The sequence below is a fragment of the Aspergillus japonicus genome, assembly GCF_003184785.1.
Source record: "Aspergillus japonicus CBS 114.51 unplaced genomic scaffold BO86scaffold_136, whole genome shotgun sequence".
NCBI classification, from domain to species: domain Eukaryota; kingdom Fungi; phylum Ascomycota; class Eurotiomycetes; order Eurotiales; family Aspergillaceae; genus Aspergillus; species Aspergillus japonicus.
The window spans coordinates 15,769-39,736 of record NW_020291773.1 but is presented as its reverse complement, the minus strand read 5'-3'; the positions used below and the strand labels follow the sequence as shown (position 1 = coordinate 39,736).

The following is a 23,968-nucleotide window of genomic DNA, read 5'->3' as shown; positions in this document are numbered from 1 at the left end:
CCCCCCCCAGTCGACCTCATCTCCTCAAGACAAATCTTCTTCATCTTCCTCTGCAACTCAATTTCACTTCCCCCCCCCTCTCTCTCCGTCAACTTTCGTATCTAGGGCACCAAGCTACCCTTTTCCTTCCTCCCTCTTCTCCCCATCTTTCCCCCCCCCCTCTTCAAGTTAATTCCCACGTTCAATCCTCAAGCACAAGGCAGCCTCAAGCTCTCCTGAGTCCTTTGTTGCATCCCCGACACACACCTGCACACATCCCCCGGTCAAGTCAATCCGCGCGCGCAACCCTTCAATCACCTTTTTCGACCTTTTGTGTGTCCTCAGCCTTCAAGATGTCTACTGCCGTTGAAAACACCACCGACAACGTCGCCGCTACCCCCGCCGCCACCGCCCCGGAGGCTACCACCAACGGCACTGCTCCTGCTCCTGCCCAGTCTACGGACGCGGCCGCCGCCAGTGCTGATGAAGGACGTCGGTTGTACATTGGGAACCTCGCTTATGCGACCACTGAGGGGGAGCTCAAGGAGTTCTTCCAGAACTACAAGATGTAAGTGTTGCTCCTTCCCTGTTGCTCGCGCTTCCGTCCACCTGGCCTCTTCTTTCCCTTGGTCTGAGCGGCGTCCAATCCACGAACCCACGAGTAGCTAGGGATGATCGCGGAGAATCGAAAACAATTCGATCCCCCGTGCGCACACTGGGTTTCACTTTGGCTGTGGTCGTCTTCGAATCTGTAACCCCTTTAGTGGACACTTGTGCCTTGGGCGCTTCTATTACCACCTTCTGCCTGACCCATCTCTCCAGATAGATGATCTCTGGTTTACAGCAATACTAATCAACTATCATCACCTAGTGAGAGCGTCTCCATTCCGGTGAACCCCCGTACCAACCGTCCCGTTGGCTATGCCTTCGTGGACTTGGCCACCGCTCACGAGGCGACCGCTGCTATTGAGGAGCTGTCTGGAAAGGAGATTCTTCAGCGCAAGGTCTCTGTGCAGCTCGCCCGCAAGCCTGAGCCTGCTGAGGCCAAGGCTGAGGGTGTTGCAAGTGGCGGTGAGGGCGCCAGCGGTGCTGAAGGTCGCAAGAGATCTGGTGGTCGTGCCCGTGGCCGTGGCCGTGGCCGCGGTCGTGGTGGCCGCCTGCCCCGTGGAGGACGCTCGGTAGGTTTCATCTGCAGCTTTTCGTGATTTCGCAGCACTCTTTATTTAGGCTAACACATGCTCGCGGTTTCCAGCCCCCGGCCCAAGCTGAGCAGGCTCCTACGGAGCCCATCAACGTTCCTGGTCAGGTCGCCCCCTTGACTGAGGTCACCAACCAGAACGAGACTGTTGCCGCTCCTGATGCTGGCAAGCAGGCCGGCAAGCCCCGTGCTCCCCGTGCCCAGAAGCAGCGTGGTCCTCCCGAGGATGGAATCCCTTCTAAGACCAAGGTTATGGTGGCCAACCTCCCCTATGACCTGAGCGAGGACAAGGTATGGTCTAGTCGAAGTATACTGGCACTGTGCATGACTAACCAACCCCATAGCTCAAGGAGATCTTCGCCGACTACCAGCCCGTTTCCGCCAAGATCGCTCTCCGCCCCATCCCCCGCTTTATGATCAAGAAGCTCCAGGCTCGCAACGAGCGACGCAAGGGTCGTGGCTTTGGCTTCGTCACCCTCGGTTCCGAAGAGCTCCAGGAGAAGGCCGTGAACGAGATGAACGGCAAGGAGATTGAGGGCCGTGAGATTGCTGTCAAGGTTGCCATCGACAGCCCTGGCAAGGAAGATGATGCCGTCCTGGTGACTGAAAAGACCGAGAAGACCGAGGAGTCCACCGAGGCCACCGAGGCCACCGAGGCTCTCGAGGCTCCGGCTCAGGAGAATGCTGCTCCGGCGGCTGCTGCTGCTGAGTAAAGGACATGTCCGTTCCCCACCTGAACGAGTGAGCCCTGATGGAATAATCAGGGAGGGATCGAGGTGACGACAGAGTCGGGACCCGTCATCTAGAGGCGGTACTTAGTCGTGGTCGTTCGTCAGGCGGCGAGTGTTATCATTCTTCCAGTCGGGGGCTGGACAGATGACAAGACCGCCACCGAAAACGTTCTACTGAAAAAGTTGTGGACGATTTCATCCTGATTGAGTTGGTCTGCGCGGGAGGAGTGTCTTTTTTTCATCTTTTCTTTCCAATAACCTATCTTATGTCTTGCTATATACGGATTCCCGAAAAGGCTCCGTGCGGTGAGGCGGGAGACGAAAACCCCGTAATGTGTGGTGGTGACGGAAGAACCTGGCTTTTGTTCACGAATCTTGCTCTCTTGTGCTCCTGTATCTTAGCCCCCATTTATCGAACTGATGATTAGCCGCAAGGCTGGCCTTGTAATGATGATCTGGTGTCTCTGCTTGCTTCTTGTAGTCGAGTAAATTGGTTGTGAATATGTATGACATCGATACCACCAAGGACGGTACAATTACCGGACGACGAGATGCTTGCAGTTAGAAAGGGCTACTGAACAAATGTTTACCTTAGACCATCCATGATAGATTATCAGTTAAGGTATTTATTGTACATTACGTCAACTGTGGTGGGTGGACAGGGCGAGGAGCAGCAGCCGCAGCCCGGGGCAGCAACAGAGGCGGCGCCGCCGATCGGCTCCCGCTGCCCGCCTGTCGCGGCTACACTTGGCCTGAAACCACCACTTCTTTCTTCCACCACGACAAACACAGCAGAAGCAATCAATCGCTCTCCTGTCCCGCAACCCCTTCATTGTTTAGTTTGCTCCTTGATCAGTGAGTTCCTGAGCTGCCATGTCTCGCATGTGGGAGGTTGATCCGGAGACGAGGGCCAAGGTGAGCCATTTGTTTGCTTGTTGTTACTGCTACTATCACCACCTCCGTTACCCCTCGATGTCCCCGTCCTTCACCTCCCTCAACTGCACTCAATCGTCGTCATCCTACATCTTGACACATCACTGACCGGTCTTTATCAACAGCTTCTGCTGATCTCCAAAACTAACGGAAACGACAAATGTTGCGATTGCGGCGCTCCATCGCCCCAATGGGTGGGTTAATGACTGCCTTCCCCTTGCTGCACATCCGTCTTCCTACGTCACGACACTATGCCATTCCTACCCTCCTTCGACATCACACCCTGCTCCGCCAGGGATGATTCCACATGCTAACCCGCTTGCCGTATTCAGGCATCTCCCAAATTCGGGACCTTCATCTGCCTTAACTGCGCCGGTACGCATCGCGGCCTAGGAGTGCACATCTCCTTCGTACGCTCCATCACCATGGACGCCTTCAAGACCGCGGAAATTATGCGCATGGAACAAGGCGGTAATGAGCCCTGGAAATCCTTCTTCGACGCCCACGTCATCACTCAATCCGAGGGCCGCACCTTTGAGGACTCAACGATCAAGGAGCGTTACGAGGGCGAAGTCGGAGAGGAATGGAAGGAGCGGTTATCCGCGAAGATTGAGGGGAGGGAGTATGTGCCCGGTCAAACGACTCAACCATCACAACCACCGAAGAAACAGCCGGGATTGTCATCACGGTCGAGCACCCCTCTCGCGCGGGGTGGCACCCCCGCGTCCTATGACGGACTGGTTGACGGCGGTGCCGGCGCGACCAAGAAGGAGCGCAACGAGGCATATTTTGCCAAACTGGGATCGGCGAATGCCACCCGCAGTGAGTCCCTGCCGCCATCGCAGGGCGGCAAATTCACGGGTTTTGGGGGCGGGATGCCGCCCTCCGCTTCGACGGGAACAGAGCGCACGGGAGGCTCTGGGGCCCTGCCTGGGTTCGATGATTTCCAGAAAGACCCCATGGCAGCGTTGACGAAGGGATTTGGATGGTTTACGACCACGGTGGGGAAGGGGGCGAAGACGGTGAACGATAGCTATATTCAGCCGACGGCCAAGACGGTATGTGACGTTGAACTCTGGTGGTACAATGGGGCTAACCTCCGAGGGCAACTACAGATAGCGGAATCGGATTTTGCAGCGCAGGCTCGTCTCCAGGCCTCTCAACTAGGTCAAAACCTACAGACCGGGGCCCGTGGCGCAGCCGATCACTTTCACCGGTTTGTGGAAGGGCAGGATGAAGCGGCGGCGGCGGCAGCTGCCCGTCGGGAACGGGGCCGGACTGGAGCCGAGCCGGAAAGAAAGGACTTTTGGGACTCGTTCTCTGCACTGGGAGAACAGGATAATCATCGCCGGACTGCATCAAGATCGAGTGCGATTGGCACGGCTGCGATGAAGCCTGGTGGCGGCGGTGGTGGTGGTGCTGCTGCTGCTGCGGGTGCTGGGACTAAGGTTGCTGGATCAACAGCGACTACGTCTGCCTCCTCTGCTACGTCTGGGACAGGCACGGGAAGAAAGAACCTCGAGGATAATAGTGGATGGGATGACAACTGGTGAGGTCCAGTTTGGCTAGTGAAGGGGGGTGGAGGAAGAGGAGGGGGAACTATGGTTGTATTTAGTTTATTGGCACCGTTTATACATTACACATATATATATTGAGTACCAGGAACCAAGTCTGTATGCATGGCATAATCGGACATTTCTTCCGTCAAACAAAAAGCTCGAGACTTGGGACAGACAGATCGATTGGTTCAAGACCGAGAGAGCCATCTGATGCTTGGTGAGAGGTACACTACAAGCATACAGTACTCCGTATAGTCACGGGTGATACGGAGGACTCACTACTATACAGAGAACGAAGAGCTTGTCGTCAAAAAAGCGGGGGCGGGGCGGGCGGCGACCCACTAAGCAATGAACCATACGCAGGCAAAAACATCCAGCCTCTCACTATCCCGTATTTCTGCCTCGTACTCCTCTGTACTCCTCCGTTTCCCCCCCCACAAAGCTCCTCTCTTCTCACGTCATACTCCTCATCTCATCTCTTTCCGGCTTTCGATCTCATCCCCCCGGCCTTCTCCCCCCACCAACTACAGGGTTCAATCTACGAGAAAGTACTATGTCCGGTCATCTCCTATGACAGCATCCAACTCTATCACCCTTTGACCCCCCTTTACCCCCCTTGACCCCCTTACCCCCCTCCTTTCACCAATCATGCAGACAGGTCAAATAGGGGCAGGGACAGAAGATCTTAAAACCCTTGCTCCTGCCTATAACATCCTCTCCTCCCGACTCAGCCCGCCCGATCTTCCGCGCATCAAGAAACGTTCCAATGCTTGTGAAGCCTGTAAGAAACGGAAGACTAAAGTGCGTCACTACAGTATTCCCAGTATCCTAGTATCTTTACACAACTGCGACCAACCAAGTCCTGAATCACTTTTGAAACAAATAGTGTCAAGGCACCCAGCCATGCGAGAAGTGCATCCAAGCCGGATCACAATGTGTCTTTGCCGAGGAGCTCGACCGCCGGAAGAAACTGGCTCTGAGGCAGGCTGAGCAAGAACTGCGCACAGCTTATGAGCTTCTAGGCCAGATGGTCGTCGCCTCGGATAATAAAGATAGCGCTGAACTCGACCGGCTCTCCACCATGATCAAAGGGGGCTTCCTGCGCACTGAAGGTCCGTCCTCGGTGGAACAGAAGGATCTTCCCACCCCTTCGAAAGAGAAAGACAAAGACGTAGCCGCATCGCAATCCACCACAGCTTCCTCGTCGGCGGGCTCTCTTCACGATTTCGCCACCTTGAATGAAGACATCAACCGGGACGAGCGTAGTAGGGCGACCGGCTATATTGGCAGGGGCTCGGAGATCGCCTGGATGCAGAAGCTCAGTGAGGAAGTGAGCAAACTCAGCTTCTCGTCCGAGAGCCCACAGCCACAGCAGGAGACCATACCGGAAGATGATATGACCTCGCTGAGTTATCATCTCGACCACTTCAGTTTCTCAAATCTGTCTCCTGGGGATCCGCAAGCTCTCCCAACCCGAGCATGCAGCGACCAACTCATCAGCATCTACCTTGCGAAAGTCGACCCATCGTTCCCACTGCTAAACAAGACCCTCTTTTTATCACAGTGCCAACATGCCTTCACCAAGTCGGAGCCCCCGCGCCGAAAGTGGCTTACAATCCTGAATTTGATCTATGCCATCGGCGCCAAGTATATGCAGCTATCCGAGAACAGCTGGACCGATGCCATCGATGATCGTACTTTTCTGTCTCGAGCCATAGCTCTCAATGCCGACTCAAGCCTGCTTGGGGAGCATGCGGATCTCCAGCAAGTCCAGATCTGGGTGCTTTATTCCATCTACCATCTGGCTTCCGCTCAGGTGAACAGGTGTGTCTTCCTTGCTTTGTTGCGGGCCTCTGCCATGTGAACCAACGGGCAACTGACTTGACCAGAGCGTGGCATATGGCTGGACGTGCTGCCCGCTGTGCGATAGCATTGGGGCTCAACCTCCGTGGGGTCGGTCTCAATGTAGACGCTATATCGAGGGAGTCCCGCACTCGTCTTTGGTGGTCACTGTTCATCCTGGAGCAACTCCTCTCCGTGATGACAGGCCGTACCCCATGCATTGAATGGCGGTCCTTTAGTATCCCGGCTCCCATCCCCTTCGACGAAGCACAGTTCCATCGCCCTCAAGCCGCAGAGTTTCTTTCCGATCCTGCTTTGCGGGAGCGAACGTTTGTCTTTACCGTTCACACCCCCAAATTCCAGATTGACGCAAGAAACCAGGCGCTCCAAGCTGTCGAACCTAATCGTTCTCTATATTTCTTCTACTTGGCCGACCTCGCTGTAATCAGCCATGCCGCCGTCAACGCGGTCTATGGTCTTCATTCGTCTTTTGGCTTGCCGAAATGTGCCAGTGACAAAATCACCCATTTTCAACAAATGTTGAGAGACTGGCTGTCTAGCCTTCAGCTGTGCTTCCAGTTCTGTGACAGCAACGGTCGGCTGAAAATGACGGCGCCGTGCCCAGAACGGATCGCCCTGGCCCTGGCTTTCTACAGCTCTCAGATTATCCTGAACCGACCTTGCCTCACCCGTCCCGATATGAAAGAAGGCACTCGGACCAGGTACCCGCGGTCTCCATTTGCCGACGCCACGGCCCTGGTCTGCCTTCAATCTGCAATGGACTTAACTTCCATCTTCCCTGATGTTCCTGATATGACTTGGCTGTGCGAGATGACACCCTGGTGGGCCGTCCTGCACTATATCATGCAGGCCCTCATCATCCTGCTTATTCAGCTAACCGTGGGCCCCGTCGATGTGCAGAGGGGGACTATGACCGAGGAAGGTCAAGGATCTGTTGGCACGGCCGAAGAGCCCGAGGTGATCCTCGCGCGGGCGAAGAAATGCCTGCGCTGGCTCCATGCGATCGCCAGCCGGAGCCCCAGCTCCCGGCGGGCGTTCATCTCCTGCGAGCGCCTCCTGCACCGCATCGCCGCCATCCACGGCTTCGATCTGGAGGGTATCCCCCAGACATCCACCTTGGCCGACCGCACCGCCAACGGCGGTCTCCAGTCCTATTACGCCTCGCGCGGCAGCGCGCAGCAGTCGGAGTCGGCCTATTCGGACCCCCTGCGGGAGGCGCCGTGGTGGGGCGCGGACTTCACTTACTCGGAGCCGGACGTCGAGGAGCAGGCGATCCGGCCGTTCAGTTTGGATCCCACGTTGCTGGAGTTCTTGGAGAATGTGATGGAATGAATGATTTGTGCAACTTGAGTCGTATGGGCTGCTCTTACGAAATTTTTTTTTTGGGGTAATGAGATCAGACGAGATGAAGTTGTGTCTGACAGATACCATGATTTGTGTTTTGTTATTTCCCTATGTTGTCACTATTGATTGGTTGGCTCTTTTGATGGTGAATTGATGCCTTAATTTGGTGACTTGCGCTAATCTTTATTGATGATTCGATTCCTGAGAAAAGTCTCTTTCTCTTTGTTTCCTTGAATACCGTAAATTGCCGCATTTATAATACAGGTTGTCTTTTTTTACTTTATATGACCACAGTAGATATCCCTGAAAGATAAATACAAGGGGAGAGAGAGGGAGAGAACTAATACCCCCCCCTCAACTCGGACACCACCGCCTTCTGACGCGGAGCACTCATCTTCTCGAACCGATCGACGCTCATGACGAACGTGCCGCGGCCGGCACTCAGACTGCGGAGGTGCTTGAGGTACCCCACCATCTCCTTGAGGGGCACCTTGGCGGTGATGGTGCGCGGCCGGTTGGCGGTTTCCGGTAGGCCGGCGGCGGCGGCGGTGGCGGAGCTGGCGTTCGCGCCGAGAGCGATGGACGGGGTCTCGAAGGGGTCGGGCGGGGCGTAGACCTTGCTAAGGTCGATGGGCGGGAGGTCTTCGTAGGGGATTATTGGTGAGGAATTGGTGGAGGAGGCGGCGGCGTCCGTGGACGGGAGCGGGATGTCCTCGTCTAGGGAGATGATGTGGCCGCCCCGCGCGGAGGAGATGTCGTGCACGACGGCGCCGAGGCTGGCTTCGTCGATGCTGATGATTACGTTCATCACCGGTTCCATGAGGGACGTGCCAGTGCCAGGGTTGGTGGTTAGGAGGGAGCGGAGGGCGGTGGTGGTGGCTAGGCGCGCGGCGGAGGCGACGGCCGACGGGGTGCTCTCGGTGCCGAAGAGGTGGGCGGTCGCGTCCAGGGTGAGGTGCACGCGGGTGTTGTGCATGGGGAACGAGAACTGCGGGCCCCGGGCCAGGGCGGCGATGCAGCCGTTCAGCAGCGAGGTTCGGAGCGTGGCGACGTCGAGCCCGACGGGCAGGACCGGGCTCTCCTCGATGCCCTTGCGGTTTCGCGTGATCTGGAGTCCGGGCGCTTGGATGAGGATCTGGTTGCCGTCTTGGGTCTCGAGGAGGAGGGTGTCCTGGTCCGTGGCGGGCAGGCCGTCCAGGTCCGGGTCGAAGGCGGAGACTGATGCCGTGCATCCGGCTTTGCCCTTGCGGCCGGCGACTTCCTTGTCGAAGATCTTGGTGACGGGCGAGGAGTCGCCGATGGGGCACTCCCGGTAGCCGATCTCGATGCGGCCGACGGTGGCCTTGGCTTTGAGCTCGTTGATGAGCCGGTCCCGCGCGATCTCGAGGTGCAGCTCGCCCATCCCGCTCAGCAGCGTCTGGCCGCTGTCTTCGTCGACCGTGACGTGCAGGCTCGGGTCTTCGCGGAGGAGCATGGCCAGGGATTCGTGGATGCGCTTCTCCTCGCTGAGGCTGTGGGGCTCGACGCTGGCGAAGAAGACGGGCGGAGGGACCTTGATGGGCCGCAGTTGAAGCGTGTCGAGCGGTTCCGGCGGTGTCTGTCGGTTGGTGGCGTAGGAGACCAGCGTGTCGCCCGTCCGGGCGTGTTTGAGTCCCACGACCACGCCGATGTGGCCCTCGGGGATGGAGTCGACCTCCACGGCGTCGTTGGCGTACATCTTCAGAAGGCGGGGCGCCCGCTCGGTAACCTTTAGGTTGGTGTTGTACAGCGCGCAGCTGCGATCGAGGCGTCCCGAGTAGACACGCACGTAGACCAGCACTCCGCGCTTGGCGTCGTTGACAACCTTGAAGGCCAGGGCACAGCCTTGGAGCTTCTCGATGGCGTTCTGGGATTCGGTCTGCACGACCGACTTCTTCTTCTTCGCCTGGCCCTTGGCCGAGGAGGCTGCCACCTTCTGTTCCACGATGAGGTCGCCGGACAGCAAGCGTCGCAGGCCGCCCGTGACGCTCCCGATGCTGACCTCGGGATCCGGGGTCTCAACCGGACTGGGCAGGAGGTTCACGACGGCGTCGAGGAGAGGTTGGACACCGACATTGCGGAAACTGGCGCCGGCGAACACCGGGATGACCTTCCTGCCCTGCTCCTGGAGAAGGCATCGGCGCAAGCTCTGCAGAATCTCGTTGGCAGGCACAGCAAGGTGATCTTCATCGTGCTCGATGAATTGCTCGACCATGAGTTCGTCGTACTCACTGAGCAGCTCGACGAGAGCAGTCCTTGCCCGTTTGAGTTCCTGAGCCAGCCGGCCTTCCTCGGCCTCCAGCTGCTGCAGGTTGAACATCTTTACCGACTTGCCATCTCCGTCCTCCCACCGGAGACCTTGAAGATTGATCACATCGGCCACACCGACAAAACGACCGTCCCCGCCTTCAAACCACGGTATCTGACAGACCGCTGGCCACCCTGCCAGCCGGGATGCGACCTCGCGGACAGTCCGGCCAAAGGCTGCGCCATCTCGATCTAGCTTGTTGATGTAGACAATCCTGGGGATGCGGTAGGTGCTGGCCTGGTGCCAGACCTTCTCCGTTTGAGCCTCAACACCGGCCACACCATCGAGGATACACACTGCGCCGTCCAAAATGCGCAGGGAGCGCAGAACTTCGAATGTGAAGTCGGCATGCCCTGGCGTGTCGATCAGATTTACAATGTGGGAATGAGCAGAGCGAGGAGCCTGCGCGTCCGACTGATTTGGCTCTGCGGCTGTTTGAGGTGGCCAATGGAAAGTGATAGCCGCAGACTGAATGGTGATTCCACGCGCCCGCTCAGCGGGCAGAAAGTCGGTCACCGTGGAGCCCTCATCTACGTCTCCAATTCTTCGGGTGAAGCCACTGTAGTAGAGCATGCGCTCGGTGGTCGTGGTCTTGCCCGCATCGATGTGGGCAATGATGCCGATATTTCTCGTTCGGTCAAGCGTTTCCTCTTGTCCTCGCAAGGCAGAGCTTGAGAACTTCTGGAGCTGTGGAAAAGAAGATTTCCGAGTGCATTGCACCACATGGTTTCCCAAGCGACTGGTCAATGCTTGACCCTGTTGTAGAGCAATTTGCCGCGCCGCCGGGTGAGAGGCGCGCCGCAGAAGTGCTGCAACCATCAGGGACGGTGCTTGCTCACAGAGCCCTTGTCAATCTGATTTAGATTATAGACTGTTGAACATGATTTTATAGAGAGAGCCAAGTAAGGATGCTCACTTTGGGCTGTCTAGACCAACAATGGCTAGAGAGAGGGGCAGATGTGAAGGCCAAAGCAGTTGATCAAGACGCAAAGAAATGGATAAATGGATAAAGTATTGAAGCTCGGAGCGGATCCAGTGACCCGTTGATGCCTGGCGAATCAGGCCGTGTAGTTACGTACTGTCACTTCCTCCGCCGCCCGCTCTCAATCAATCAATTGAACCCCCATCGCTTCCTCCGTTCTCCCCTTCCTCCCCCCCCACATCTATCTGACACAATTGCCCTCTCCAACTCTTGTTATCTCCCCGACTCCTCAGTACCCCTGGAGTCCTGACAGGTAAGTTACATTGGTCAATCGCAGGTTCACTCTTCGCAATATAGTATGATGCTGATTGATGTCTGCCTGGCTCACAGCGCGGTGTAGACGTGGTCGCATCAATCTCCCCCCCTCCCCTCGACAGCCACGATGGACTACTCCGCCATCTCGCACGATCCCGACCATCCTGCAGGCACCTCACCATGGGCCTCGCCCCGACCAACGCAAACTACTTTTGCGGCGACGAGCGATATCCCCTCGTCTCCGTTACCCCCGCAAGAGCATTCCCCTTGCGGCACCGATAGAGAGCCGCAGCCTGCCGACGGGTCGGGCGCCAGAGAAGATGGATTCGGCTCCCCGAACTTGTCTGGCCAACTGCAGAACACCCACCTCAGTGGCCCCAATGCTGGAGAGCAACCGCCGCATGGTGCCCAACAGCAACAGCCCCAGGCTCAGCACCCCCGATCCCAGATCCCCGCTCGTTACCAAACAGGGCCCAGACAAAATGCCAGACCTCCGGCCCCAGCCTATAGAATACAGGCAAAGATTACTGGGCTAGAGCGAACTGGCAAGAAGGATCCTATCCTGCGCTTCGATGTCCACGTGAGTTGGTCCTTGGTCCCGTTCCACCTACGCATACTGACCACAACAACTAGACCAATGTCCCCAAGTTTAGAACCACCCAATACCGTGATGTCCGACGCACCCATAGCGAATTCGTCAAGCTCGCCGATCACCTTATCTCCGCCAATCCCGAGACCTTCGTACCCGCCGTACCATCCCCATTGACCCCGGCTGGGGCCGGAACCGAAGAAGACGAAATTCGGGTTAAGGCTTCGATGCAGCGATGGCTGAATGTGGTTCTGAGCAACGAGGTATTAATTCATGATGACGAAGTGATCTTGTTTGTGGAGAGCGATTTTGGGTACAGCCCTGTGGTGCGCATGAAGCAACCCGCCACCGGTGTCCGAAGGAAGGTCTTGAAGCAATTCGCGCCCCCTCCGGACGACACTCCGGAACTACAGAATGCCCGACCTACGGTCAAAATGTTCTATCTGGGTGCTATGGATGCCAGCCACAAGGTTGATCGCGTGGTCAAGGGCCGCAGAGGTATGTTCTGAGGGTATGCAATTCTGAAGAATGCCCAGTGCTAATTGATGTGCAGGTTTGGGTCTTGCTGAATCCGACTTTGGCGTCAAGCTGGGCCAAATGCATGTGCAGGAGACGCACCCGGGACTGGCCAATGCTTATCGCAAGCTCGGAAAGATTATTCAGACGGTCGGAGATTTCCATGCTGTTCAGGCGACCGCGGAGGCTACCACCCTTGGAGATCCACTTAGCTACCACTCCTCGGACGCCTTCATTGTCAAAGAGACTCTTACAAATCGTCATATCCTGCTCCGAGAATTGACCCAGGCTCAGCAGGCCACTCGCAGCAAACGTGCTGCTGCCGACCGGCTCAAGGTCAGCTCCTCCGTGCGCCCCGACAAAGTCGATGAGGCTATCAACGCGTTGGATGAGGCGAAAAACCACGAGGACTTCTTGACCAAGAGAACTCAGCGCGTCACATCGAATTTGCTGCTGGAGAAACAGCGCTGGTTTGAGCGAACATCCAGTGACCTGCTCGCTAGCTTGCGCGAGTATACTCTACGTCAAATCGAATCGGAGCGCCGCACCCTGGCTACCCTCGAAAGTGTTCGACCTGATATTCGGGCCATTGATGCTTCTGGGGGACTGAGTCGTCTGGGCCGTGAATCTCATCCTACTGCTCGACGATCGAATTTGGGTTCGAGTCAAGGTCCGAAGGGCGACGCATGGAGCGGAATCCCCCGTCGCAGCGATAGTCTCGGACGTAGCATGAGCGGCAGCTTTGTTGCGCCTCCGCTGGACGATGACGAAGAAACGAATGGCAGCGGAAGTGCCAAGGGTCGACTGCGCTCGGCCAGCGGGGTGAGTTCGATTGCTGAGGAGGACGATGAGGACCGGTTGGACGCGCGCAATGCGGCGAGTCGCCTAGCCACGAGTACCTTTTAGTAACTCATTGTAAATTATGGGCATATTTGTATGCGAGATTCCCCTTTGACCATGGCTTTCTTCTGTTCCTGTCCTCTGTTGCAGCATGTTTGTATGATGTTTTGAGTATGCAACCATTGGTTGCTTTTCTTCTTCTTCTTCTTCTTCTTCTTCTTCTTCTTTATAATTTCCGTGATTTCTCTGTATAATTTCAATCGGTTGTTCTGCTGTGGTTCTCGGAGGCTCCATGTCTGCCCGCTTTGGGCCCATTGAGTTTGCAATGATTGTTGTTGCTTTCCCCTGTCAAAGTCACGTCAACCAGCCCCGCCTTCGCATCGGTTACAACGTCATTCACGAGGAGAGGGGCAAATCTCCCTCATAGTCGCCTGACGGTAAAGTGACAAATGGAAGACGAGCTGCTGTCACGCAGCTCAAGTCAAGAAGGTGGTCGCGCAAAAGAGCAAGCACAGCACTCAATGCTATGAATAATGGTACACGACAGTACAATGCCACAATGGGTCCAGGGACGTTCTTTTGAGTTCTTCGCACCCCATTCCCACCCCCACTCTTGCTGAGGCGCTGATTGCGCTGATTGCGCTGTAACAGCTCACACTCAAACCCATCCACTCTTGATTTCCAAGCATCGGAACTCCATAGACTTCCGGGCTGCCCGCGGAGCTTAAGCTGTAATTGGGGTAATATTTGTCTGTCTGTCTGTCTGCTGTTGTTTCCCCTCCACTCTTCCCCCCACCTACTCATGATATAAAGTGAACATCCCCCTTCCCGTCCTGATGATCTCTTGATCCTTCTTTCATTGTCTCCAATTATTGACGAGAAGTACTCGCATCATACCACTAGCACATAACACAACCAAAAGCAAACCCTTCCTTCACTGAAGCACAACATGGCTCCCCTCAAGGTCTTCGTGTAGGTCTCTTTCCCACTCCCTCACTTACGCATGATAGCCTCTGACTAGCTGCTTGCTCTCTACAGTACTGGTGCCACCGGTTACATTGGTGGAGACGTCTTTTACAATGTCCACCAAGCACATCCTGACTGGGAATATGCGGTGTTGGTTCGCAGCAAGGAGAAGGCAGAGAAGCTCTCCAGCGAATATCCTAAGGTTCGCGTCGTGCTGGGAGACCTAGATTCGGCGGATATCATCGAGGAGGAGGTCAAGAAAGCCGACATTGTTTTCCGTACGTTCCCCTTCGTGCAGCCCTTCTCCTAGATTACGAACTAACTTACTTGGGCCAGACACTGCCGACTGCGACCACGTTGCATCTGCTGAGGCCATCGCCAAGGGAGCTACCCACCACACCCCGGAGCGCCCCCTGTGGTGGATTCACACCTCTGGAACCGGTATCCTAACAGTCGAGGACTTCCGCGCCAACACCTGGGGTCGGTACCGCGAAAAGGAGCACGATGACTGGGATGGCGTGGACGAGCTCCTTAACCTGCCTTCTGACTCCCTCCATCGCAATGTCGATGAGATCGTCATTGCCGCTGGCAAGCGCGACCCCAACAGTGTCAAGATTGCCATCGTCTGTCCGCCTACCATCTATGGCCCTGGCCGTGGACCAGGTAACCAGAAGAGCGTGCAGGCTTACTGGCTGGCATCTGCTGTCTTGAAGCGGAAGAAGGGCTTCCTGGTGAACGAGGGCAAGAACATCTGGCACCAGATCCACGTGCAAGACTTGAGCGACCTGTATCGGCTGTTGGGAGACGCTGCTGCGGCGGGCGGCGGCGATGCCACCTGGAATGACAGGGGCTACTACCTGGCTGAGAACGGCAACTTCGTCTGGGGAGACATCTCGCGGGAGGTGGCCAAGGTTGCCTATGAGAAGAAGCTGATCTCGTCTCCTGACGTGGAGTCAATCTCCGACGACCAGGTGAAGGAGCTGAACCAGTTCGGTCTGTATGCTTGGGGCAGCAATTCCCGCGGCCACTCTTACAGAGGCAGGAAGCTGCTCGGATGGTCTCCTCACCGGCCTAGCCTGAAGGAGCTTATTCCTGAAATCGTTGACATTGAGGCCAAGGCGTTGGGCTTGTTGTAGATGGCAAACCAGAGACTGTCCTGTACAATGAGGCTAATTTGATGAATGAAATGACCACCCCTCTCCAAATCTATTAGTGGTAGATTTATATGTAAAGAAACAATGTTACGGTTCCATTTAAGGCATGTGTTAGCAAAGTCAATGGGGTGGAGCGCGGAACACGGCAAGCGACATAAACGCGCTACCCGCCCAGCCGCCGCTTTGTTCCATTGCGAACCTGTCCGATGCCATCACCTTCGCCGATCCAAGCAAACGGACCTTGAAACTTCTCCCCAGGTGTCGGCTTATCCATTTTGACCCCCCGCATGAGTCTTCCACAGCAGGTTGTCGCCCTTTTCTCTACATGCATCGAAAATTGACCATTTCATTGCAATCATCCCCATTCTTAGCCCATTGAGGAAGCTGACCGTCTCCAATCTAGGTCCGCCGCATGCCCTGCGACCTGTCCGGAACTCATTTGTTCTCCCCCTCAGCCCTCTAGCTTTGATCAGCCCTGTCATGGCTCCAGGTGCCGGAGGAAAGAGAAAAAGAGGCGATCGATCGTGGTCTGGCGATTCCGGGAACGACGGTTTACGACCATCCCCCCATCGACCAGGTAATCTCAACATGGCGCAACACAATCACGGCCCACAATCTCGCGACTACGACTCGCGTGGCCGCGGACGAAGGCCCTACGGCCGAGGAAGAGGAGGGAATATGAATATGGGTCGACGGCCCAGTGGCGATAGCCAGAACTTTCTCGGCGGTCGGAGGGACACGGCCATGTCCCCGCCTAGCAGCGCTCCAGCGAAAGATGTGCCTGAACCCAATCAGATTAACGGAACTTCTGCGAATGCCGACCAGAACAAACCTCCTCCGTCACCTTCACCTGTAAATTCATCGGCCCCGTCACAGCCGCAACCTCAGATACAGACCCAACCGTCACCTGCGCCAACGCCCGCTCCTGCGCCTCCAATGCAACTATCAAATGCTCCCGTGCAGCCTCCTCCCGGCCCACCACAACCGTACGACTACGAGTACGTTACACAACCAGTGATCGACCACTGGGCCGTCTCTGGTAGAAAGGAGGTCGTGGAGAAGGGCATCCAAGCGAAAATCACGCAAGATGCTTCTGGTCTAGCGTCCGTATACCAGGAGCTTATCCGCTCAGCCCTGTACGGTCGACTACCACCAGACCACGCGGGCTCAGCAGTCAAAGACATAATCGGCGATGGTGTTACTGCGGAGAACGTCGCCATGAACGGGGAGCAATCGACTTCAAGCACCCTTGACACGCAGTCTCTTTTCCTAGACACCCTGTCCATTCTTACCGATTCCGACACGTCAAACAATGCTCTGAGACCGCTTGTATACTCCACTGGCATCAACCCAGCTCTTATGCGCGTGCAGCTCGACACGCAACTCCTTCAGTCGCTCGGACTCGTCCGCGAAACCTTTACTCGTATGGGCATCCGCAAGCAGACCAACCTCTTGTATCGGCAGTCAAACTACAATCTTCTACGCGAGGAATCCGAAGGTTATTCCAAGCTTCTAACCGAACTTTTCACAACCAGTAACAATGAGCCTCCATCCAGTGAAGTGGTGGAAGACACCTTCGAAAAGGTGAAGGCGATGATCGGTGCTTTCGACATGGATGTTGGCCGTGTACTCGACGTCACTCTTGATGTCTTCGCAGCGGTCCTGGTGAAACAGTATCGCTTCTTCGTCAAACTCTTGCGAGCGAGTTCATGGTGGCCGAAGGAGGACAACTTCCGCAATATGGAAGGTGGAAACCGCGATTCTGGTCTGCCCCGGTGGGCTCTACCCGGATCGACTGGGTGGGCGACTACCGATGAAGAGCGAGCCGACATAATGGTTGCGAACGAACAGCGCGATCGCGACTTTTGGGACCGGGTGAGAGAGATTGGGATCCGGGCTTTCTTTGAGATTGGCCGACGACCTGTTACTCAGGAAGAGGTCCAGCGGATACTTCCTGAAAGCAACAGTCTTTCTGAGGAAGAAACGTCAATGCGAAAGTGGATCGAGGAGACAGGCACATTGCCGCCTAAAGGTAGTCGAGTCGCGGCTCAGCTTCTTGGTTTCAAGTTGCGCTTCTACTCTTCCAAGGCTCGCTCAAAAGCAGATGTTCTTCCGGACAATCTCATCTACCTGGCAGCTCTTCTGATCAAAGTGGGCTTTATCTCCCTGCGCGACCTATATCCTCATCTCTGGAGACCAGACGATTCAATGGATGCATTGAAGGAGGAAAAGCTAAAGGAGAAGGCTGAAAGAGAGAGAGCTGCACGTCCGGGAGGTGGTGTTAATGCTTTGATGATGGCCGGTGCTCTATCGGATGACACTCTCCCCATGCCTCGCATTCGTGAATCCGAGACCCGGTCTGCCACTCCCGGAAAGGATCAAGAAGCGGACAAAGCTGCCGCTGCGAAGGCAGAAGAGGAAGAGCTGCCGGAACCTTCTGATCAGAAGGTTATGCTATTGAAAAGTTTACTGGCAATCGGCGCCCTTCCAGAGTCTTTGTTTATCCTCAGCAAATTCCCTTGGCTCATGGACGTCTATCCCGAGCTCCCGGAATTTATCCACCGTATCCTTCATCACTGTCTTAGCAAGGTCTATGCTTCATTGCGTCCCCTACCCTCTGCTGAGGGGCTCAGCGAACAGAAGCAGATCCCGAGCCAAGATCAAGCAGGCCTGCCAAAGGGTCAGATTCGTCTGGCCCAAGCACCACCACGGCGCGTCCTACGATGGGCACAGCTGGACAAGGAGGATACCAACGATGGCACCGACTATCGATTCTATTGGGATGACTGGGCTGATAATGTTCCCATTTGCCAGTCGGTTGACGATGTTTTCGCGCTCTGCTCCTCATTCCTCAACCTATCAGGTCATAAGATCGGTCAGGACTCCAGTCTGCTCTCGAAACTTGCGCGAATCGGAAAGGATAGTCTCAGCAGAGACGATTCCCCCGAGAATAGGGCGCGTTGGCAGGATCTTTGCAAGAGACTTCTGGTTCCGTCCATCAGTCTTACAAAGGCTAATCCTGGAGTTGTGAATGAAGTCTTCGACCTTGTCAGCTTCTTCTCCAGAGAGACCCGTTACAACATGTACGCGGAGTGGAACTCAGGACAGACGTCTCGACTACCGGACCTCAAATCCGCCTTCGACCAAGCAAGAGCTGAAACGAAAGACGTCCTCAAGCGACTGAGTAAGACAAACATTCGTCCAATGGCTCGTGCCTTGGCCAAGATTGCTTATGCCAACCCCGGAATTGTCATCAATGTCGCCATCAACCAGATCGAATCTTACGAGAATCTTATCGAGGTTGTTGTGGAATGCGCACGCTACTTCACTTACCTTGGATATGATATTCTGACCTGGGCTCTAATCAGTTCTCTTGGCCAAAAGGGTCGGAGCCGTGTACAAGAAAGTGGTCTATTGACTAGTCGATGGCTGAACGCTTTGTCCACCTTTGCAGGGAGAACATTTAAAAGATACTCTGTCATGGACCCTGCTCCCTTGCTGCAGTACGTCGTCGAGCAGCTGCGACAGGGCAATTCAACAGATCTCATTGTCTTGGAGCAATTGATCAGTTCCATGGCAGGCATTATCACAGACACTAATTTCAACGAGGCACAAATCCAGGCCATGGCCGGTGGCGAGGTCCTTCGAGCTCAAACTATCTTGCAGCTGCTAGACAAACGCCACGAATCAAAGATGACCTCGAGACGACTCATGAAATCCTTGACTGTGTCCAAGCTCGCCGGGCAACTACTTATCGCTATTGCCCAAGAACGCCTGACTTGCATTTTCAAGGAAACTGAAGGCGCTTCTGAGCTGAAGCTGCTGGGTAACATTTTTGACGAGATTCATCGCATTCTGACACAGTACCTCGACCTGCTTCGCAGCAATCTCACTGTCGAGGAGTTCGATTCTTTCGTCCCCGATTTGGCATCCCTCATCGGTGAATATGGCATTCAACCAGAGGTGGCCTTTTGGATCCGAAGGCCGAGCATCGCGCTGAGGATTGCGGATATCGAAAAGGAAGGGCAGGACGAGGATGCGGGAGCAGCGCATCGGGATGCAGAGGATAAGCGTCAGCTAAAGATTGAGGGTGATAAGATGGATACAGGAGAAGATGGAGAGACAACCCCTGCTGCAGTGGAGCCATCGACGGAGAACACTATGGAAGTGGACCAGGAGCAGCCCGAGACCGCAGGTGATGCACAGGGTAATGCGCAAACAACCACTGCCATCCCCGCACCCGCTGAGGCGCCCTCTCTCAATCCAGTCATTCAAGACCTCCACGATCAAATCAAGGCGGCCCTACCTGTTGAGACTTGGGGTACTGTCGGTCTCCAGTTCTACGTCACCTTCTGGCAACTGTCACTTTACGATGTTCACATTCCGCAAAAAGCTTACGAAGATGAGATTGACCGCCAGAAACGCAAAGTCATTGCGATCAACAATGACCGATCCGACATCAGCATGGCCGGCACGCAACGGAAAGAGCGCGAGAAGAAGCAACTGACACAACTGCAGGATCGGATCCTAGAGGAGAACAAAGCTCATCTGAAGGCCTATGGCCAGACAAGGACGAAACTGCAGAAAGAGAAGGACCGATGGTTTGTGGGCATGCGTGGCAAGCACGATGCTCTCAACGTTGCTCTGTTGGAGCAGTGCTTTTTGCCTCGCCTGCTCTTATCATCCGTTGATGCGTTCTATTGTTTCAAGATGCTCAAGTTTCTTCACACAACGGGTGCCCCCAATTTCCGGACAGTCGGCCTCCTAGACCAACTTTTCAAGGAGCAACGACTGATAGCTTTGATCTTTCAATGCACATCCAAGGAGGCGGACAATCTTGGTCGATTCCTGAACGAGGTCATCCGCGATCTCAGTCGCTGGCATGCAGACAAGGCGGTCTACGAGAAGGAAGCCTTTGGAAACAAAAAAGATCTTCCAGGTTTCGCCATGAATACTGATCTCGAAGGAAAACCCACCACATTCCTCGAATATGAGGATTTCCGGCGGCTGCTGTACAAATGGCACCGTCTCCTGGCATCCGCATTGAAAATATGCTTGAATGGAGGCGAATACATGCACATTCGTAACTCTATTAGTGTGCTGAAGGCTGTCGTCCAGCATTTCCCTGCAGTGAACTGGATCGGCCAAAACATGCAAAAAAGCATGAAAGCTCTCAGCGAGAATGACGAACGTGATGATGTCAAGATCCCCGCTGCTTCGCTCATTGGTGATCTCAACCGACGCGAAAAGAAATGGCTACTTCCCCAGGCGTTCATGATCGCTAATCAACCGGCGCCGGGCAAGGCAAATGCACCCAACGCCACAGGAAAACCCGGTACCCCGCGGCCTTCTGGAACCGCGGCTTCTTTGAATGCTTCTGCGCCCGAATTCAGACCTACAGCGGCCAATGAGTAAGTTCCTACAAGTCAACGTTCCCATGGCGGCAGATGTCCTAACGCCCGATTTTGTCATTGCAGAAACCCAGACGCTATAAACACCGAGGCTTTAACTCGAGTGGAGGTTGAAGATGGTGAGATTGAGGATGCGAAAATGGCCGATGCTCCAGCGAGGAACGCGGAAGAAAGCATCCAATCAGCTCAACAAGCCGAGACGTCTGATACCACCGCAGCTTCTCAGCCTAATGCAGCGGAAGCCCAATCTACCGAGACCCCAGGACCGAGTGGCCGCGCTCAGACATCGGACGATAAAGAGACACCTCTTCCTGCAGCGCCATCTGAAGGCGAATCTGCTCCTCGCCCCCACGTTCCTGCATTGCCTGCCGAGTCGTTAGCCGCATCTAAAGGCCCTGAGCCTAGCAGGCCACCGCCCAATATCCCAAAGCGCCCCGACTTCGACAGAGCTCCATCCGGGACACCAAATCCCCGTACTCAAACGCACCTGCCTAACCGGCGACTGCCCCCACGACCTGATCTAATGGAGAATCGACGTGATCGGCATCAAGAATATCCCCGTGGCGGCCGGTTCGATGGGGAGCACGAATATAATCGACCATTTGATCAAACCATGGGTGATGGGCGGGCATATGGTCGCCTTGATCGGGACTTCCCTGGGCGGCCGCTTGTAGACGAGCCATTCCGTGGCCCTCCTCTTCGAGATGGACGGTCTCTCCGGGAGAACGACTGGCCAGAGCGGACTGGCCGGCTGCGTCCTGATGGCCGTGAGAGCCTCCCAAATGCCCGACCAGGTCCACCAACCCACCCTGATCGGCTTGACATGATCCATGATCACCCCGAGCGGACCGGAGACAATTTCCGTAGGGGCGATTCAGGGCGGCAGGAAAGAGATGAGCGGAGACCCCTACCAACACGAGCATTGTCGCCTGCGCGCATGGAGCCACCGAATCGACCGGAACGATTTCCGTCTGATGATCGCCGATCTGCCAACTATTCTCAGCAGCAACTGCGCGGCGAAGATATGCCAACAGGACCCCGCAGCGAACGGTTCGGTCGGCAACCCCTTGACTCTGAGCCCGGCATCGACATGACGGCCGGACGCTTGAGGCAGCCAGAGCCATCTGCCGATGTGCCCTTAGGTCCCCGCGGCAGGAACATATCAGGACGAGGTGGACGCAATGTGTCCGGCACATCCCACACTAGTCCCTCAGGTTCCGTTCCTAGCGCTGGAACTGCACCTGACCGTCAGCCCCCAACAGGACCTGGTCGTCAGAATGCTCGAGGCGCGCCTGATCAGCCTTCTTCAGCGGGCCCCTCATCGCCTACCACGGAGAAGCTCGACACCAGTGGAATCCATCCCGACCGGCTGAAGGTTCTTCAGCAACAGCCTAAAGACACTTCCTATGGGGGCAATCCTCGCTCGCACCCCCCCTCATCTCCTGCATCTGGTGTTCCTCCGTCCGGTCCCAGAGGGGCTGCTGGGCCGCCGAGTGGGCCATCATCTGGCCCTCGTGGCCCACCTTCTGGACCCGGCTTTGGTGGTGGTGGTGGCGGTGGTGAACGAGGCCGTGGCGACAAACGCTTTGCTGGGATCAACAACATGCTACAGCAGTCCGGAGGGCCGCCCGACCGCAATCCAGGCCCTATGATCCGTGGTCGGGGTGCCAATCGACAATCGGCTGGAGCGAACGTGCCGTCGCCGCAGTCAACGCGCCCTCAGACTCCTGTGGGCTTGGAGGAGGGTGGTCGCCTTGGCCCTCCTTCTCAAGGAAGACCCGATTTGCTTGCTTCACGGCCATCAGGAGCATCATACCCGGAGGACGACAATCCTCGGAACCGGTTTGGTAATGGACGAGGCGAGTTGATGGATGAGAGCGGTTCCGAGAGCCGGCGATCCATGCGGTATTCTTCGGGCGGTAGCTTCAACCAGGATCGCAACGATCGAGAGCGAGAACGCGAGCGTCGCGGCGGCGGCGGCGAGGATGAAGGATCACGGAGTAGCTCTCGACGGGAGGAACATCGGGATCGTACACGCGATTACGAGCGTGAGCGCAGTCGTCGCAGCGATGCTGGAGCGGGCACTCCGCGCGAGGAGCGCTTCGAGTCTCGTGAGGTTTCTCGGCGGGGTGCTGGAGCACGCGAGGACAATCGGCGACGACGTGACCGTGAAGAAGGATCGGACCTTGCCCCGAGCAGTCAAGACCAGGAAGGACGTCTCAGGCCGCCATCTTCCCTAGGAGGGCAACCTCCACCTCCCCCGCCACCACCTGCTGGCTCAGAGGAGGAGCCACGACGCTGGAGCGGTGGGCGCGAAGGGCGAGACCGGGACCGCGATCGCAACCGTGATCGCCAGCGAGACCGGGAATATCATCGTGACGGTGCTGGCGGAGGGCCTCACCGTAAGCGCAATCGACCGGGAGACGACGGAACTCATGGCGAGGGAGCCGGACGAGGAGGAATGCGCATGGGTGGTGAAAGCAAACGTCCACGACGTGGGGGTTAGTCTGATAACCGCAGAATGACCTGTACTGCATGACAATGTGTTTTCTTTTTTTTTTTCATCTGCTCTATCTCCCCCACACCCTCTATACTCCATTTTCTTTCACGCCTTCTTACACCTTCCCAACCTCTCTTTCTCCGCCTTTTCTTTTCTCTCTCTACTTCTCCCTCTCTTCCTACTGAATCTACGTTACTCTGTATCTTGTGCACTGGATCCCATGCATTGTTGGACGGTGTTAGGACTTTTTGATTGAACGCATCCATTGGCTGAGCTTGCTTGCGTGCTTGTTTGTGATAAACCCTGGGAGTGAATTGCATGTATCTGTGTAACATACTAAGGACCAACCACGTACGAGGCAATTGATAATGAGATGAGGCCAGGCTGGCCAGTTGCATTGCAATTCACGTGTTGCACACCGATCTGATGATTCTTCCTGAAGCAGCAATGGTTTGCACTGCCCGGTATGTACTAGAATAAGTGACACGGGGCTGACCAGTTGACTGACCAAGGAGAATTTCCCTTTCGGTCGCGGGCCTTGACAAAATGACAGGCAATCGGGCCGACATTCCGTTCCGCCCCTCGCCGGCTAATCTTCGGCTTCGTCTTTCCTTCCTTCTTGCTCTTCTTGCTCTTCTGGCTCACCATCTGGTCTCATCTTTCTCACGGTCAACACGCCCAGACGGTTCAACCTCCATCCCGGCCCTACCAACCGATCATCCGTCACGGACTCACGATCCATCCATGCGATCGTGGTGGATCCTGGACTGGGGTCCCCCCTGGCTCTGTGCTCTTGGAGGCGGGGAGCTTGTGTGCGACATC

The 23,968-nt window shown here is 55.9% G+C and overlaps 7 protein-coding genes across 7 annotated transcripts; 6 read left to right on the top strand and 1 right to left on the bottom strand.

Annotated features, from left to right (window-relative positions):
* Positions 1-36: 36 nt before the first annotated feature.
* On the top strand, positions 37-2,354 carry BO86DRAFT_374056 (RNA recognition motif domain-containing protein). The gene is made up of 4 exons (XM_025670408.1): positions 37-547; positions 851-1,157; positions 1,232-1,468; positions 1,522-2,354. Exons 1-4 carry the CDS (start codon positions 333-335, stop codon positions 1,888-1,890), a joined length of 1,128 nt encoding a protein of 375 aa, XP_025521749.1. The 5' UTR covers positions 37-332; the 3' UTR covers positions 1,891-2,354.
* Positions 2,355-2,688: 334 nt separating this feature from the next.
* On the top strand, positions 2,689-4,471 carry BO86DRAFT_393929 (GTPase-activating protein GCS1). The gene is made up of 4 exons (XM_025673122.1): positions 2,689-2,823; positions 2,967-3,035; positions 3,174-3,899; positions 3,957-4,471. Exons 1-4 carry the CDS (start codon positions 2,782-2,784, stop codon positions 4,392-4,394), a joined length of 1,275 nt encoding a protein of 424 aa, XP_025521748.1. The 5' UTR covers positions 2,689-2,781; the 3' UTR covers positions 4,395-4,471.
* An 815-nt stretch (positions 4,472-5,286) lies between these two features.
* On the top strand, positions 5,287-7,864 carry BO86DRAFT_374051 (fungal specific transcription factor domain-containing protein). Its single transcript, XM_025670407.1, has 2 exons — positions 5,287-6,224; positions 6,290-7,864. The coding sequence occupies exons 1-2, from the start codon at positions 5,428-5,430 to the stop codon at positions 7,593-7,595; spliced, it is 2,103 nt and encodes a 700-aa protein (XP_025521747.1). The 5' UTR covers positions 5,287-5,427; the 3' UTR covers positions 7,596-7,864.
* A 35-nt stretch (positions 7,865-7,899) lies between these two features.
* Positions 7,900-11,045, bottom strand: BO86DRAFT_426546 (mitochondrial elongation factor MEF2). Its single transcript, XM_025675519.1, has one exon. The coding sequence runs from the start codon at positions 10,750-10,752 to the stop codon at positions 7,948-7,950; it is 2,805 nt and encodes a 934-aa protein (XP_025521746.1). The 5' UTR covers positions 10,753-11,045; the 3' UTR covers positions 7,900-7,947.
* Positions 11,046-11,056: 11 nt separating this feature from the next.
* BO86DRAFT_45820 (retromer subunit VPS17) lies at positions 11,057-13,346 on the top strand. Its single transcript, XM_025677276.1, has 4 exons — positions 11,057-11,168; positions 11,246-11,750; positions 11,804-12,257; positions 12,313-13,346. Exons 2-4 carry the CDS (start codon positions 11,298-11,300, stop codon positions 13,179-13,181), a joined length of 1,776 nt encoding a protein of 591 aa, XP_025521745.1. The 5' UTR covers positions 11,057-11,168; positions 11,246-11,297; the 3' UTR covers positions 13,182-13,346.
* A 418-nt stretch (positions 13,347-13,764) lies between these two features.
* Positions 13,765-15,287, top strand: BO86DRAFT_393924 (putative nucleoside-diphosphate-sugar epimerase). Its single transcript, XM_025673121.1, has 3 exons — positions 13,765-14,087; positions 14,154-14,359; positions 14,418-15,287. Exons 1-3 carry the CDS (start codon positions 14,065-14,067, stop codon positions 15,215-15,217), a joined length of 1,029 nt encoding a protein of 342 aa, XP_025521744.1. The 5' UTR covers positions 13,765-14,064; the 3' UTR covers positions 15,218-15,287.
* A 191-nt stretch (positions 15,288-15,478) lies between these two features.
* Positions 15,479-23,524, top strand: BO86DRAFT_350639 (putative THO complex component (Rlr1)). Its single transcript, XM_025669390.1, has 3 exons — positions 15,479-15,540; positions 15,639-20,646; positions 20,713-23,524. The coding sequence occupies exons 2-3, from the start codon at positions 15,716-15,718 to the stop codon at positions 23,150-23,152; spliced, it is 7,371 nt and encodes a 2,456-aa protein (XP_025521743.1). The 5' UTR covers positions 15,479-15,540; positions 15,639-15,715; the 3' UTR covers positions 23,153-23,524.
* Positions 23,525-23,968: the final 444 nt, after the last annotated feature.

Coding starts and splice junctions, on each gene's coding strand:
- BO86DRAFT_374056 (XM_025670408.1), top strand. CDS start 333: ATGTCTACTGCCGTTGAAAACACCACCGACAACGTCGCCGCTACCCCC. Junction 548..850: donor TTCTTCCAGAACTACAAGAT/GTAAGTGTTGCT, acceptor ATCATCACCTAG/TGAGAGCGTCTCCATTCCGG. Junction 1,469..1,521: donor ATGACCTGAGCGAGGACAAG/GTATGGTCTAGT, acceptor CCAACCCCATAG/CTCAAGGAGATCTTCGCCGA.
- BO86DRAFT_393929 (XM_025673122.1), top strand. CDS start 2,782: ATGTCTCGCATGTGGGAGGTTGATCCGGAGACGAGGGCCAAG. Junction 2,824..2,966: donor ATCCGGAGACGAGGGCCAAG/GTGAGCCATTTG, acceptor CTTTATCAACAG/CTTCTGCTGATCTCCAAAAC. Junction 3,036..3,173: donor GCGCTCCATCGCCCCAATGG/GTGGGTTAATGA, acceptor TGCCGTATTCAG/GCATCTCCCAAATTCGGGAC.
- BO86DRAFT_374051 (XM_025670407.1), top strand. CDS start 5,428: ATGGTCGTCGCCTCGGATAATAAAGATAGCGCTGAACTCGACCGGCTC. Junction 6,225..6,289: donor GCTTCCGCTCAGGTGAACAG/GTGTGTCTTCCT, acceptor TGACTTGACCAG/AGCGTGGCATATGGCTGGAC.
- BO86DRAFT_426546 (XM_025675519.1), bottom strand. CDS start 10,752: ATGGTTGCAGCACTTCTGCGGCGCGCCTCTCACCCGGCGGCGCGGCAA.
- BO86DRAFT_45820 (XM_025677276.1), top strand. CDS start 11,298: ATGGACTACTCCGCCATCTCGCACGATCCCGACCATCCTGCAGGCACC. Junction 11,751..11,803: donor TCCTGCGCTTCGATGTCCAC/GTGAGTTGGTCC, acceptor CACAACAACTAG/ACCAATGTCCCCAAGTTTAG. Junction 12,258..12,312: donor CGTGGTCAAGGGCCGCAGAG/GTATGTTCTGAG, acceptor ATTGATGTGCAG/GTTTGGGTCTTGCTGAATCC.
- BO86DRAFT_393924 (XM_025673121.1), top strand. CDS start 14,065: ATGGCTCCCCTCAAGGTCTTCGT. Junction 14,088..14,153: donor GCTCCCCTCAAGGTCTTCGT/GTAGGTCTCTTT, acceptor TGCTCTCTACAG/TACTGGTGCCACCGGTTACA. Junction 14,360..14,417: donor GAAAGCCGACATTGTTTTCC/GTACGTTCCCCT, acceptor TACTTGGGCCAG/ACACTGCCGACTGCGACCAC.
- BO86DRAFT_350639 (XM_025669390.1), top strand. CDS start 15,716: ATGGCTCCAGGTGCCGGAGGAAAGAGAAAAAGAGGCGATCGATCGTGG. Junction 20,647..20,712: donor AGACCTACAGCGGCCAATGA/GTAAGTTCCTAC, acceptor TTGTCATTGCAG/AAACCCAGACGCTATAAACA.